The 14,591-nt window shown below is 42.0% G+C and overlaps 2 protein-coding genes across 2 annotated transcripts; both read right to left on the bottom strand.

Annotated features, from left to right (window-relative positions):
• Positions 1-4,321: 4,321 nt before the first annotated feature.
• On the bottom strand, positions 4,322-10,543 carry bud13 (BUD13 homolog). The gene is made up of 10 exons (XM_042091325.1): positions 10,299-10,543; positions 9,961-10,060; positions 9,651-9,747; positions 9,214-9,543; positions 8,520-8,812; positions 6,966-7,074; positions 6,724-6,862; positions 4,942-5,132; positions 4,759-4,840; positions 4,322-4,652 (listed from the first exon to the last, which is right to left on the bottom strand). The coding sequence occupies exons 1-10, from the start codon at positions 10,439-10,441 to the stop codon at positions 4,559-4,561; spliced, it is 1,578 nt and encodes a 525-aa protein (XP_041947259.1). The 5' UTR covers positions 10,442-10,543; the 3' UTR covers positions 4,322-4,558.
• Positions 10,544-11,033: 490 nt separating this feature from the next.
• LOC121708624 (gig2-like protein DreN) lies at positions 11,034-12,962 on the bottom strand. Its single transcript, XM_042091422.1, has 2 exons — positions 12,895-12,962; positions 11,034-11,998 (listed from the first exon to the last, which is right to left on the bottom strand). The coding sequence occupies exon 2, from the start codon at positions 11,988-11,990 to the stop codon at positions 11,355-11,357; it is 636 nt and encodes a 211-aa protein (XP_041947356.1). The 5' UTR covers positions 11,991-11,998; positions 12,895-12,962; the 3' UTR covers positions 11,034-11,354.
• Positions 12,963-14,591: the final 1,629 nt, after the last annotated feature.

Here is a 14,591-nt window from a genome sequence, read left to right as displayed (position 1 = left end):
AATGCACACCATGAACTGGCTTCACCATTGTGAGAACCAGGGAAGTGGTGATACCAGTATTTGCTAATATTGATGCAACACTGGGTGCAATCAAACAATTGGCCGAGTAAGTAATTTTTACCATCTAGAGGAACATGACCGAGGTTAACTTTAAATGAGAGTTGGTCATCTTTATTTTTTAGAAGTTTCACAAAAATAGTGTTGCTTCTTTGTTCGTTATGGCCACACCCAAGCAGAGAGCTGATCGGTGGGTTTCCATGGACACTCTTATTACGATTAGAATTGAACAAATGGCTCAATCGGAATAAAAATGACACATTTAAACACCTTGATCAGAATAAAACTGTGGATACGATTAGAATTTAATCAGAATGAAAGGGGTGGTGTACTTCCGATTGAATAGCCATGTATACGGTCAATCGGATTGCCTGCTGCATCTTCTCAAGGAGAAGTAAAGCAACAATGGCTATTCTGGTCAAAGATTCTAGTGTGCTGACACCCAGGACATTGCCTGCCATGTTGTGTGTCATACAGATTAGAGTCCCAGAGTAGGCTACACATGCACATAAGACAGATAGCTCAAGGAAAATGTCACTGAATTTGATGAAAAGTGTATAATCTATTATAATCACGGACTACACCTGCTTCAGGCAATTACGTTCATTTGAAATGATCTGAATAGTGTTGTGTCCATTCTTTTATGTTAGCTTTTGTCTTGAGAAACGATATGCACTAGCATTGGAAAGTGCATTGAAGTAATCTGTTGCTCATTCATGTTATATGCATATACACCCGCCTTAAAGGGACACCAGGCAACGTTTTCGTGTTAATTACTCATCTTCGTAAATCAGTATATGGTTAAATGACTCATTACAGGGCGAATGAAGACTCTCTCGCCCGCCCCTACTGCCTGTAGGAAGAATATCCCGCTTGCAAGTTCAGTGTATCCTACCCGCCGACCGAAGCAGGATCAATTACATCCTCAGAGGCAGGCTACTAAACGCTAGCGATTGTTGCAAACGTGTGTATAATGTCAGAGCCGGCGAAAAAGCAGCGAAAACCCTTGACGGAAGATGCAAAGAAAAGGAAAAGAGCTTCAGACCGAGCGAAGGGGGAGTTTCGTAGAGAAAAAGCATCAGGCTTGCCTGGTGTCCCTTTAAAATGGCTGACCTAAATCAACAGCGGTCCAGCCAATTGGTGCTAATAGTCTCACAATTAGTGAAATGGAGATGATAGATAGATAGATAGATAGATAGATACTTTATTGATCCCTCACTAACAGCAGACAAAGTAATTAAAAGTATATAATATAAAAAAACACAACTAAGCAATAAGGACTGTAGAAGATAAAGAATATACTAAATATACTAAAATACAAATTATACTAAATAACACTTAATCTAAATCAATTCTAAAAAACAGTATCCACATAGTGGGTGATTAATCAATCAGGTGTGCTTGCAATGACTGAAGCAGGGACTGAGCCTGTGGTTCTCTGTGCATAAGGTAAGGTAAGATGCTCTTTGTGAATGAGTGTCATGGTGATGGTGCAAATGAGTAAGTCAAACAGTGCAACAGTGCAAGAATAAAGTCTATATATCTATAAATAAATAACTATATTAAGAAAGGTATAAGTGTGGTCACAGTTCGGCTGTGGCATGGAGGGAGGGGTTGTGCCAGTGGTAAAAAGTGGCTAGTGGACAGACAGTTCAAGACATGGAGGTGGTGGAGGTAGACAGACTATGCAGAGAAGTCTATTTCTCCTCTTCCTTTAAGTGAAGCATTGAACAGTTCAATGGCCCTGGGGATGAATGACTTCCTCAGTCTGTCTGTTGTGCAAGGCAGTGAGCGAAGTCTCCAGCTGATCAGGCTCTTCTGCTTAACAATAGTGCTGTGGAGTGGATGACACTCATTGTTCAAGATGTTGATCAGTTTGTTCAGGGTCCTTTTATCAGATAGTGAAGTGATGCACTCCAGTTCAGCTCCCACTACAGAGCCAGCTTTCCTTACCAGCCTGTCAAGTCGCCCAGCATCCTTCTTCTGCTTCCTCCCCAGCATACCACTGCATAGAAGAGGACGCTGGCAACAACAGACTGGTAGAACATCCTGAGGAGCTTGCTGCACACATTGAAGGAGTGCACCCTCTTCAGGAAGTCAGCCTGCTCTGCCCTTTCTTGTAGAGTGCATCAGTGTTGGCTGACCAGTCCAGTTTATTGTCCAGGTGGAGACCCGGGTACTTGTAGGTGCTTACCACCTCCACATTGACCCCATCAATGGAGACTGGTAGCAGAGTGGGCTTAGACCTGCGGAAATCCACCACCATCTCCTTGGTCTTTGAAGTGTTGAGTTGGAGATGATTGAGTTTGCACCATTGCACAAAGTCCTCCACCAGGCTCCTGTACTCCTCCTCCTGCCCGTTCCTGATACACCCCACAATTGCAGTATCGTCAGAAAACTTCTGCATGTGGCATGTCTCGGTGTTGTAGCAGAAGTCAGATGTGTACAAGGTGAACAGGACTGGAGAGAGCACAGTTCCCTGTGGCGCTCCGGTGCTGCTGACCACAGTGTCAGAGGTACGGCCTGTACTTTTGCATTCATTCATGCACCTTACTGCCCTGTAACTGACCCTAGGCAGATGGGTCAGGCCCTTGAGTGGTGGATCTGTTCGAGGTTTCTCCATATGTATCGCCAATTCTAGGGTTTTTTTCCTCGCCCCTGTTACTCATGGGCTCTCTCTGAATGTTTTAACAATCTGTAAAGCGTCATGAGACATGTGTAATGTTTTGGCGCTCTAAGTGAAATTAAATTAAAATTTAAAATTGAATTGAAATTGAAATTCATTATTCTATCTTGGAAGTGAAATTTAAAATGGAAAAACAAGTGGTAGGCTATACTGTTTGAAGTTCTATAGTCACTTGCTAAATGAAAATGATGCCGTATTTCCACCTATTTCAGGTATTAGGCTACAAAGACAATGTTGACTTAATGATTGTATAATGTAAAATGCAATAAAGAAAAATAAATGTAATTCTAAGTGTTATTTGGACCGTAGGCTATAGACCTACCTAAAAGATCTCAACTAGATTATCTGATCAATGTTCCTTTGGTAGCGGTCATACATTTTCACCAGGTTGGACCAGTCTCTACAGAAGTGTAAACACTGATGCGCGCAGGGATGGCCATAGGCTAATAGCCTAAGTTACTTCTATATGCTGACGAAACATCAACCAACTGCCAATCACGATAACCTATAGCCTACCCCTGGCTTGAGTCTCCACACCCTGTGCCGATGTCTGCAGGCATCGCATGCTTTGGCCACAGGTCACAGATTGTCTGTATGTTATAGTGTTTATGCCTCAACAGATGCCATATCATTCAGATGGCCACGATTAATTTTCCATTTCACTTCCAAAACAGAATAATGATTAATGAATGAACACGAATGAAGTACACGGACCACCAAGGTGCTAGCTAGTGTATTTTGTAAGTTCTGCTTAGTTTCAGTAAACTGTAAGGTTGTGTCATACTTGTTTCTTCTCACATCTGAACAGGACAAAATAACATAACAGCAGTCACACATCTAAACCAGGGAAAGTAATTTTTAAATAAGATTGTCTCCCCTTGTGTTTGGAACATCCACTCGTACAGCATGGAGCACTATAGTGGATAATTAACTACCATATTGTGATTCACTACATGTATATAGTGCATTATGCTGTGAAGGAGTGGATGTTCTGCACATAAGGCCTGTCTACCAACAATGCTGCAGGGCTTTTTTAGTCTACGGCAGTGGTTCCCAACCTGGGGTCCGCGGACCCCACTAGGGGGCGCCAGAGATTGCAGGGGGTCCACACAATGCTGCCTGGGCTGAGGTTGTGAGGTTGCCAAAGTTATATTTGTGCACATTAAATGTATAAAATCCCAACAACACACCCAATTGGATAATCAAAATTCTGTATAATTCAAATGAAAACATATTTTTGTTCCACATTTAAATTCATGTACCGGTAGCTATTTATTATCTCTGAACTTATAATTTTGTAATTAATCACTTTGTATTAATTTTGTATTCTTTTTGTGTGTGTATGTGGGTAGGAGTTCGGGTATGGGGCCCTGGCTTGTCTTAGACACAGGCAAGGGGGCCCACAAGGTAAAAAAGGTTGGGAAACATTGGTCTACGGCATCTACGATCGCAGGTGCAGCAGTTTGAGAATATTATATCTACCTGCATCTATGTCCATGGCCCAATAAAGTTCTCATTTCTTCATTCCTGATAGATAAACAAATGGCTCACCGCAAAACAATGAAATCTTAAGTCAGATTTATAAAAAGTACATTTAATTACTGTGAAAAGGAAATAAAGTTGACATATGGGTTCACAACAGCTTCACTGCTGTCGTCTAGGAGACCATCTGAGTGTCCACTCCGGCAAAGAAGAAAGCCAAAGATCAGTGCAAAGGCTACAGGGCTGAGTTCTACAACCCAGCAGCATAGTGTCCAGTCGAGCGTTATGGTGGTGGCGAGGGGGCCACAGGCCCTGTTGGTCCTTGGTGGATATCTACATGTCCTCCACACTCCACTTGTAAGCCATGTCTTGCACTGCTTTCTTGTCAGCCATCCTATTGTAGCGCTTCTGCTCAAAACCGTTGGACCTGCCAGGGAGAGAGATTTACAATAAGCTCAACACGCAGTACTTCAGATAATCTTTCTTTAGTCCTACTATCAAAAGATGCATGTTGATACAGGCGCTGCTTGTACCTGTCCACACCATCCCAGCGGTATCCGGGCATGATGTTAAAGCGGTTTGGAGGCGGGGCTGGTCCTCTATACCGTGGTTTCTCTGAAAAAAAACACACAGGTGCATGAAGTATATGATGGCACTACGTAAAACAAGGCAAAGTTCCTCAGAGTAGGCTCCTGAGGTGCTGACGTCTAACACACCTTTAATGCCTTTCAGCTTGTTCTCCTTGGCTTTCTTCTTGCGCAGCAGGGCAGCCATGGGATCTCCATCCCTCTCCTGCTCCCTCAACATGCGGTCCAGATCCTCGTCGTCTCGGTGCCGGGCCAGAGGCTTCTGGGCCTCCCTCAGGGCGTCCTCCACATTCTGCTGCTGCATCTGGCCCTGAGCCAGCCTACGGAACAGAGAGAAGTTGAAGTAAATATGTTTCATTTCCACACGAGCACATTTAAGAACAAAGTGACAGTGAATAAAAGAATAAAAGAAAAATAAATAAAAGGAAAATACCAAATATGGAGTATTTACAAAGAAATAACAATAACAGATCAGAGGGGATGGAGGGGAGTTGTATTGTGCAAAAGTTCAAAGCAACTCAAAAAAATACTAACAAAACATAAAATCAGATCAACTTAAGAATATATTTAATGAACAACCACTTAAGGAATCAATTAATACACTCATATCTACCTCCTGAACCAACATCACCACCTCAAACCACCTTAATGCCTTTTCCAGAGGTCAACCGCCGCTGTGGTGTTGTAGCCAGTGTAACTATACCCATCACTGTAGTAGTTTTAAGCACCCCCACTCAGGAAAAGAGATCCCATTAAGGGGGTTCTCATGCAACACCAAATCGGTGATCTATATGATCACATGCCCTTGTGGCCTGTCTTATATGGGTAAAACTAGGAGAGCCCTAAAAACTCGCATTGCGGAACACAGACTAGACATTAGCAGGGCTTAAATCAATACAAATATCTGTGCCTGAAGTTATCAGACATTTATGAGGACGTCATATATACTGTAGTCTCATTGCCTATTTTCCAATCTTACACATACCAACTCACGCCTGAATTCAGGCATGGTGCCTCAACACTTTTAGCCCTACATTAGGTGCAAAAATATTACTTCATTCAGTGGCGGCCCATTTGGCTGAATTTAACCATCCAATCTTCTTACTAAAATACATAGATATTGAAAAAGTCTCTACCTCCAAGAGGGGAAACCTGAAAAATTTACTCTCAAAAAGAGAAAATCTCTGGATAAGTAATTTAAAAATATTATCTCCCCATGGTTTGAATATTGACTATGATCTAAGGTGTTCCATGTAATGTCTGTTTATTGGAAATGCAAAAGTTCTTTATGATGCTCATTAGAGCTGATGTTTTTAACTTGTTTTTGTAGACCTATTGGTCAAATTGTATGTATTTTCACTTGTATTTTATAGTGAATGTATAGCCTATATGAAATGCTTCCTTTTGGGACCACACCCATTTTGGTGACTCTCCAATGGGGGAGCCCTGTTGCCAGGTGCGCTAAATGAGAGTTACATATAATGGGTTGTGTGTCTTATGTTTTGTCTTCTGTGTTTTTTATGATCTGATGAAGGCCCTATAGGCCAAAACGTCATTGCCTAATAAGCCTTTCCATATGGAGTCAGAGTGAGTGGCACATCTTGATTGTAATGTACAGCAACATAATGACATAACACATTGTCCTCAGAAAAATCTAAAGTACTATCATCTGGCACATGTCAGTTGTATGGGGCTTTCAAAAATGGCCATTTGGACAAGTCTATATCCTGTGGAACTATAATAATTGAGAAGCACTACAGACTAAAAATAAATAGTTAAATAAATAATGAATTTTAATATAGGCCTAGAAATATTTATGGTTAATCGATAGTCGATCATTAATTCTCCCGACGATCGACTAAGAAAATGTAATCGAATGCCCATCCCTATTGAGAAGCACTACAGACTCACCCTTTGCCCCACTGAGCGTATTTCTCATCCTTCTCCGCCTTCTCCCCTGCCTTCCTGCTCTGTTCCTGCCGCTCAGCTTCGATGTCCCGCTTTCTCCCCGACTTGTCTCGGAAAACAGTCTGCGCATTACGGGATTCCTCTGAATATGAAATAACCAAAATAATGATATTAAATAAATATATAATTGTATAAAAAATATACACATGACCAACAACAGGAAGACAGATGTCATGAATGGAGACCTTCAAGAGGTTTGTTGTGCTTTTCCCTCCGTCGAATCTCTTCTTGCTCCTTTCTCAGGGTTTCCACAGATACGAGACCTGCGGCTCCGCCTGACAGCATCCGTGGAGCCTGGACAACATTAACAGGTCAATCATGTCAATCAAGTGAATCCATGCCATTCAAATCCCTTGCAATATTACTCCAATGTGATGCATTCAATTTTGTCCTGTTATTTGGTTGTCGGTTAAGCTTTTTATGTGTCTTGACCGTCCATCTGTTATATGACCTTTGCTTAGGGCTTCAAGTAACAATTATTTTTACCGTCAATTAATCTGACAAATATTTTCTTGATTATTCGATTAATTGTTAAATCGAAACAATGTCCTACTAGCTGCACAACAATTTCTCCTCAGGGACAATAGAGTCATTCGACTTTTAACTTGTCACGCAATCACTTAAAGGTGCAGTCAGCGACCTTCTGGCTGCTATTTCCGTGAGTACAGTACACTGCAAAAAACTCAGTCTCTGTAGGCTACACAGGCTCCAAAAACTGGAAGCAAACCAAGTGAGAGCAGCCTATCCCCCAAACAAAAATGAAACCTTGTGTGGAGTTTCTCTGAAAATACTGAACGGAAGGCTGAGCTACATCTCTGGTGTGTTTTGTTTGGTCCTTGGTGAAAATATAATGCATGTTATTTTGGACAAGAGCGTCTGCTAATAATTTTACATATAGATATAAAACATAGACTTCCAGCAGAATCGCAAACCGCATCTTTAAAAACAACTTTGTTCAGAACTAGGGGTGTCACGATTTCGATTGTAGCCACACGATTTGTAGCCACACCCCTAATGTATGCCAAGATGCAAACACACACACACACACGTTAAACTGGGGCGTCAACACTAACTTTTGGCTGCAGCCAATAAAAAAAAAAAAAACAGTCCTTCTAGTTGCAAAGTTTGCAGGTGCAAGGCTTGTTTGATGCTAGAGTAGTTTTATTTCTAACACTATTCTATCAACACAGACATTTACATCGATAGTCTGCCGTTATAATTTATTTGCCTCGGGTGTACTGTGGAGTGGGTAAGACTGTTTTTAGTGGCAGGCTAACACATACCGTTGACTTGCGCTAGCCTAGCACCTGCAAACTCTGCAACTAGAAGGACTGGATGAAACATGTTGAAAAGGTCTCCACTGATAAATATCACACTTCCTAACTTGGAAACGAGGTCCTTTGTCCAAAATCCTGAACTACCCTTTTAAGGCAAAAAAAGCACATTGACAAGTAGTGCATATTCCATGAACACTCTTCGGAGTGTGCTGACACAATCAAATTATCATTCTGTGTTTAATGTTTGTTTCAAAATAAAAGCCCCAAAAACAGAATAGGAAAAGGCCCAAAAAAGTAAAAAACATAAGGAATGCATTAATAGTAGATCGAAAATTAAATTGGATCGTAACTTTTAAAATCGAAAATTAAATGGAATCGAGGATTTTGAGAATTGTGACACCCCTATTCAGAACACTAGTACTTCTTTGGGAAGAGCTAGCCGCCTGTGACTTGCTAGTGTACCTGCGCGTCAGGGGAGGCGCGTCGGCGAGGGGGAGAGAGATCAGAGTCAGACCCTCCTCCACCCTGCGGTCGCTTCCGAGGAGGGGAGAGGTCAGAATCAGAGTTTCGGCCACCCTGCCTCTTCTTTCGCGGGGGGGATAGATCGGAGTCGGACCCTCGTCCGGTTTGAGGACGTCTCCTCGGTGGCGACTGGTCCGAGTCGGAACCCCTCCTGTTTGGACCCTTCCTGCGTGGCGGTGATAGGTCAGGATCTCTGGAACTGCCTTTGGACTTTTTGGAGTGTGAGGACCCTTCTGTAAATAATAAGTGAAAAATGGTTTGAACCTTAATCCGCATAATATAGTCACACATGTAAATGAAAGGCCATACTGCATATTGTGATTTCAAGCAGACATATATTATGGGTGGACATTCCATAACCATTAAGTGTGAGTAAACAAAATACTGTGCCATTGTGTTTGTAACGGTCATGTAAAATCTCAAGTGCCATTTGGAGACAACAAAAGAAATCTTAACAACCAACAGCTACCCACAAGGCAAAAATGTAAGAGAGTAGAGTGCAAGAGAGTAATTCAAAGTGTTTGCACATACACGATTCATGAAACCGCATATGAGATATCTTTTGCTTTATGTAATATATAACTTTTAGTTACATTATTACTGTATATAAGTATATCTAAACAAACAACTGCACCTTTGTTGTTTCTGTTTGTCCTCCTCAAGGGGGAACCCTTTGAAATCTTCCTTGGGGGTGAAGGTGAGGAAGAGTCATGCCGTCCACTTCGGACATTTGATCTTGGAGGTGAAACATCTGGTGAATCGTGACGTGCTCTTCGCTGCGGTGAGAGGTCTGGTGAATCATGACGTGCCCTTCTCTGTGGTGAGATGTCTGGGGAATCATGACGTGCTCCTCTAGGTATGGAGTCTTCAGGAAAATCATGTCGTTGACGATTCACTGAGGATGTTCGCTTCTGGATGCTATTGTCAAAACTGTCTTGACTTTCCTGGGATTCGCCAACCGAAACTGAAAGACCATGGATATTCATAAACATAGCTTCACATGTGTGAAAATAATAGAAACTGACAGTCAGTATTATAGCCTACAGTAAGTAAGCACGATGCATCTCTCACCTGACTCGTCATCACCCAGCGTCCTCCACTTGTTGCTTGTCCTGAATGCTTCTAGTAGCCTCACCTCTTCTGGACGCTCGTCTATGAATTCCGCAACCTAAGAGAGAAATGTTACGTTACAGCCTTTCCATAAAGGTCTGACAGATGATTGCCAAAGCAAGTTCTTTTGACGACAAGAACTGACAAAAAAAAAAAAAAGTTTTCAACCTGGACCTACGTTGCGCTAGGTTTCCAAATTAATCAGCTAAACTTACTCCCGGAAGACACTTCTACCCTAACAGAACGCAACTTCTAAAGTCGATAGGCTTACCACGGGGGCTTCGTCGTCTTCGTCTTCGTTCTCCTTCTGCTTCTCTTCACTGTTGGTATCCAATTGCATCCAGTCCACATCGTCATCCACAATTTTCATCCTACAGTTATGCCAGGTAATCGTAATCATTACATTTGACTTCTGCCATACACCCACACAAATACAACCACTTACTGTTTGATGTAGAACCACAATTAGTACGTTTGTAAGTAATGATTTGAACGGCAATTTCAGTGAGTAGCTGGCCTGCAAACTTAAGTAGTCATGAATGCTAACGTTAATGCTTTCAATAGCAGTTGCTAGTAAAACATGCAACGCCATTTGTGTGTTTTACTGACCCTTTTCCAGGCTGTAGAATTCGTTTCTTTTTAACTTTCTTTGCTTTAGATTTCTTCGAATCTTCATTTCTTGACAAATAACGTTTCAGATAGTCCGCTTTAGAGAGAGCAGCGCCTTTACTACTGCCTGTGGAGGCAGCCATTTTCCCTAATACACAATCGCATTACGTCACCGTACATAATGCCTTGAGGGACAAAAAGGAAGAACGTGAAGAATGAAGACGCACAGAGGCAACATGGGCCTAAACCAGTGGTTCTCAAACGTTTTCTGTCATTCCTCACTTTGGAAGTGGGTAATTTTCAAGCCCCACCTGACCCCATCAACTCGGCAAAATGGTAATGTTAAAAAATGGTTCCACGTTGCATTTTCTGTCCGCTGGATCAGATGGTATTTTATTCTGCTTGTCTGTTTGACTCCTTTGTTTAGTGTGTGGCTATTTTGTTTTGAATCTCAAAAAAGAAAAGCATTATTAAAGATTAACAAAAAAACAAAACAAATTTCCTCCTGTTCCTCGCGTCCCACCTGACATGTCTCTATTCCCCACTAGTGGGGCCCGCCCCACACTTTGAGAACCACTGGCCTAAACCCTCATCAAAAGGAATTACAAGATTTATATAACGCTTTTTAAAATGGTTGCTTATTTCAGAAAGTGACACATTGGTTTTGGTCCTATTATTTGGACTGAGACAAAGAAACAGAACTGCACAGAGAAAACAACACCCGTGAAGCAGATGTAGGCTAAGTAGGCCTACACTGGGCATGACATTTATTCAGAGTGCTGCATATGCATGACCGTCCATAGTCAGTTTGTGGTCCGTCTGAAATTAAGAATTACAGTGCTTACACTATTACACCTTGATCCTGAGAAAAATAAACCAACTTATCAGAAAACCTGTCAATCACCGTAAACATAGACCTATTTTCATAATTAATTGTTGCTGAATTATTATTTCCCAATATTAACTTGATGGGTTACGATATAATACAAGAAATAAAGAAATATTTAGGGAAATAACAGGGAGGGGATCAACCTATTGATGGGAAGACATCTTGAATCAACCACGTTTGTGGCAAACATGCTTGTCCATGAATGGACAAATTGCAGCCTTGCATTCCCAACACTTTTCTATAGTGTGGTTTAACTCTGTCTGATTTCCACAGACCTGACATTTGGCACTTTTCTGTGTGTTTTGGCCCCCTTGCGGTTCCTTTTGTTGTTTCTTTATAAGTGTCTCAAGAGACGTCTTTGTAGCTGGGTCTGTGCAGTGTGCTATGCCAACCACGGTGAGCCGCTTAGGATCCCAAACACAGTCCTCCTCCAACCCAGCAGTGGGGGGCAGCCAGGCTGTGTCGTAACCATGCTGATGCCAGGTGTGTGACATGCCTGCGGCCTGGCCGTCTATCTTCTTCACCTTCCCAACCCTCACACTGAGCTTCAGGACCACTCTTTCATTGGGCGGACAAAATGCGGGATAACCCATGGCCTTGTTGATGTTTCTGCTGCAGTAGACTCCAGGTCCCAGCCTCCCCCCTGCAGAGGGCCTGAACCCGGAGGATATGATGGCCGTGGTGTTGGTCTTGTGTGTTCCGTGGTACATAGTGTAGCCACGGCTTGACTTTGGCGCCTGGCCTGGTTTCAAGTCCCGTGATTTCTCACAGAACACTTCCCAGCCACTGAATTTGATGGACATTGTAATGCCTAGGGAGAGGGATTGCATCATAATCAGCATGATTTTACACTAAGTGGGCTACCTTTTTCTTCATTTTATGTGGTGTATGAAGTTGGGCACTTTTTAATAATTAAATGTCATTAACCTCTTTGGAATCTATAAAACTGATCAACCTATTTTATTGGTTAAACATCAACCATTTCATAAATCATGACTATATTGAATGTTGTCGATATACAGCCTTATTCATCTTTTATCAGTCAGAATGAAATCTTTAACTGTTGAATTAAGCTTTATTGTTAATAATTAGTTCCTGTGGAAGTCAAATCATAAAAGTAAGCAGAGTATCTAAATGTACAGTCCCATGATTAGCATACCATGCACTTTTTCCAATTTTCCAAAAATTGTCTGTCTGTCTGTTCATTTTTTGTTGCTCATACACAGTCCAATTCAGTCGTTACTTTAAACTTCTTTAATGGCCCCATGGACCTTTTGGGCCAGAGGCCCTTCTTCAGAGCATTATCCCTGTTTTTGTATGATTGATGGAAGACAACCCATCATGGTGGCTCAGACCAAGCTATAAATAACCCTAGCCAATATACATGCTTCAGGAGCACTCGGGAAAATGAATTAGCTGTTGAGCTCACATATCAACAACCTTTCGAGACGCCTCAACAAAACCGTCGACTACATCTTTGAAATTCCTCTTGGCCTGCAGACCTGTCAAGTGAAATCAACTTGAGATATCTCTGTGCTTATGCTGTTCTGCTCTTGCTTTTCTGGTGATACCCTTTTTAATATCATGTTTTATCCAGTGCTTTTGTTATGATTGTGAAAAGTAGCAGTTCAACCAGCTCAAAAAGTCCTACACCTGATTGAATGTGTGTGTTTTTATATGGTTTGTAAATAGGAAATACTGGCCTACCTTCTGGCGTCTACACTGCTGTTCTGTTTTGCTTCAAGTTTCAGTTTCACTTTATTTGCTCCTCCTCCCTTCTCTTCATTGGATGATTTCTAGAGAAGTCATCACATCAACACCCTCTCCTGCTTGAACTCTTTCACACTTTCATTTCTCACAAATGAATCACAATAACCTTTCATACATTACAGTATGATTTCAATAAATTATGGAGCTGATTAAACTATAATAGCTGGCTAGCATGCAGCTGTGAATATGTCAGTACAACACACACAGTAGTAACCATTAGGATAATTACAGTTACTGACTACATACATTTTTTTGTTTGTTTTGAAGGAAAGAGAAAACGGATTTATTTTGTAATTTTGTGGATTTATTTGTTTGGGGTGTGTATTACCATGTTGAGTAGCACGAAGCAGCTGAGATCAGTCAGGATTAGTGGCAACAACCATTTGCACATTTAGCACAATTCCCAGAAGTGCAACAAAGCATATAATAATAACAAAAAATAAACAAAACAAACCTACTAACTTGTGTGACTGGTGTGTTGTAATTCTATGCACAATAGTGAGTTTCCCTAGACTACCATTCTGCAGTATTGTCCTACTCGTAGTGCGCTGTGGATTCATTCAGTGGGTTCAGTGGGACGTCAGGCCCAAAGGCAGGAGTAAGTAGAGGGAGCTCAGCAGAGAAAGCATCAGAGCACCATTAGACAGAAATGCACTGAGGGCAGAGCATGGCACTAGTTGATCTGCAAGGCAGAAGGAACAATCAAATATTAGCTATTGAGAAATTGTAGTTAACATTATGAGATAACTTAGTCGATAGCATTTTCCCATCTTACCAGGTTCAATGTTAACAGATTCCAAATGTCCAGATATTTTGCACATGAAAGTTGTGTTTTCCGACAAGATGAAATCTTTGATTGTTAGCCGTAGAATGTCGTCCAGAAGTTCAGCGTAGGCCTGATCTCGTCTGAATTTGTCGTCCGCCATGACGCCAGAGACATTGGTGTTTATAAGGGTCTCTTTGCCTCCTGTGGCCATGGAGAACTCATATTCCATGCGGACTTGGTTTGGCGTAGGGTCAACTGGACAGTCCACCCGAAGGTCATTGTCCTCTTCTTGGCACACGGTAATTTTCTCACTCAGAACAGGCCCCACAAAAACTGGAAAGCAGAATGCAATACAGCGAGTTAAATGTCTATGCAATTCTGCAAAGCTCAGCGCAGTACCACCACCTACATCCTGACTCAGCTCGCGTACCCCCACCATCCAACACATACAAACGTATTGATGCATTCCAGGCATCATGTTTAATTAGCCTCCCTACATGATAACAAATAACAAAATCAAAATGTGCAACTGGTCTATGAGCTCTCACACTAAAAAAACAGCGTGGAGAACAACATAAGTATAAGTAAGTATATATACTTTTTTGATCCCGTGAGGGAAATTTGGTCTCTGCATTTAACCCAATCGGTGAATTAGTGAAACACAAACAGCACACAGTGAACACACAGTGAGGTGAAGCACACACTAATCCCGGCGCAGTGAGCTGCCTGCTACAACGGCGGCGCTCGGGGAGCAGTGGGGGGTTAGGTGCCTTGCTCAAGGGCACTTCAGCTGCGGCCCACCGGTCGGGGCTCGAACCGGCAACCCTCCGGTTACAAGTCCAGAGTGCTAACCAGTGGGCCACGGCTG

The sequence above is a fragment of the Alosa sapidissima genome, chromosome 5 (assembly GCF_018492685.1).
Source record: "Alosa sapidissima isolate fAloSap1 chromosome 5, fAloSap1.pri, whole genome shotgun sequence".
Taxonomy (NCBI): domain Eukaryota; kingdom Metazoa; phylum Chordata; class Actinopteri; order Clupeiformes; family Clupeidae; genus Alosa; species Alosa sapidissima.
This window is presented reverse-complemented; position numbering and strand designations above follow the sequence as displayed.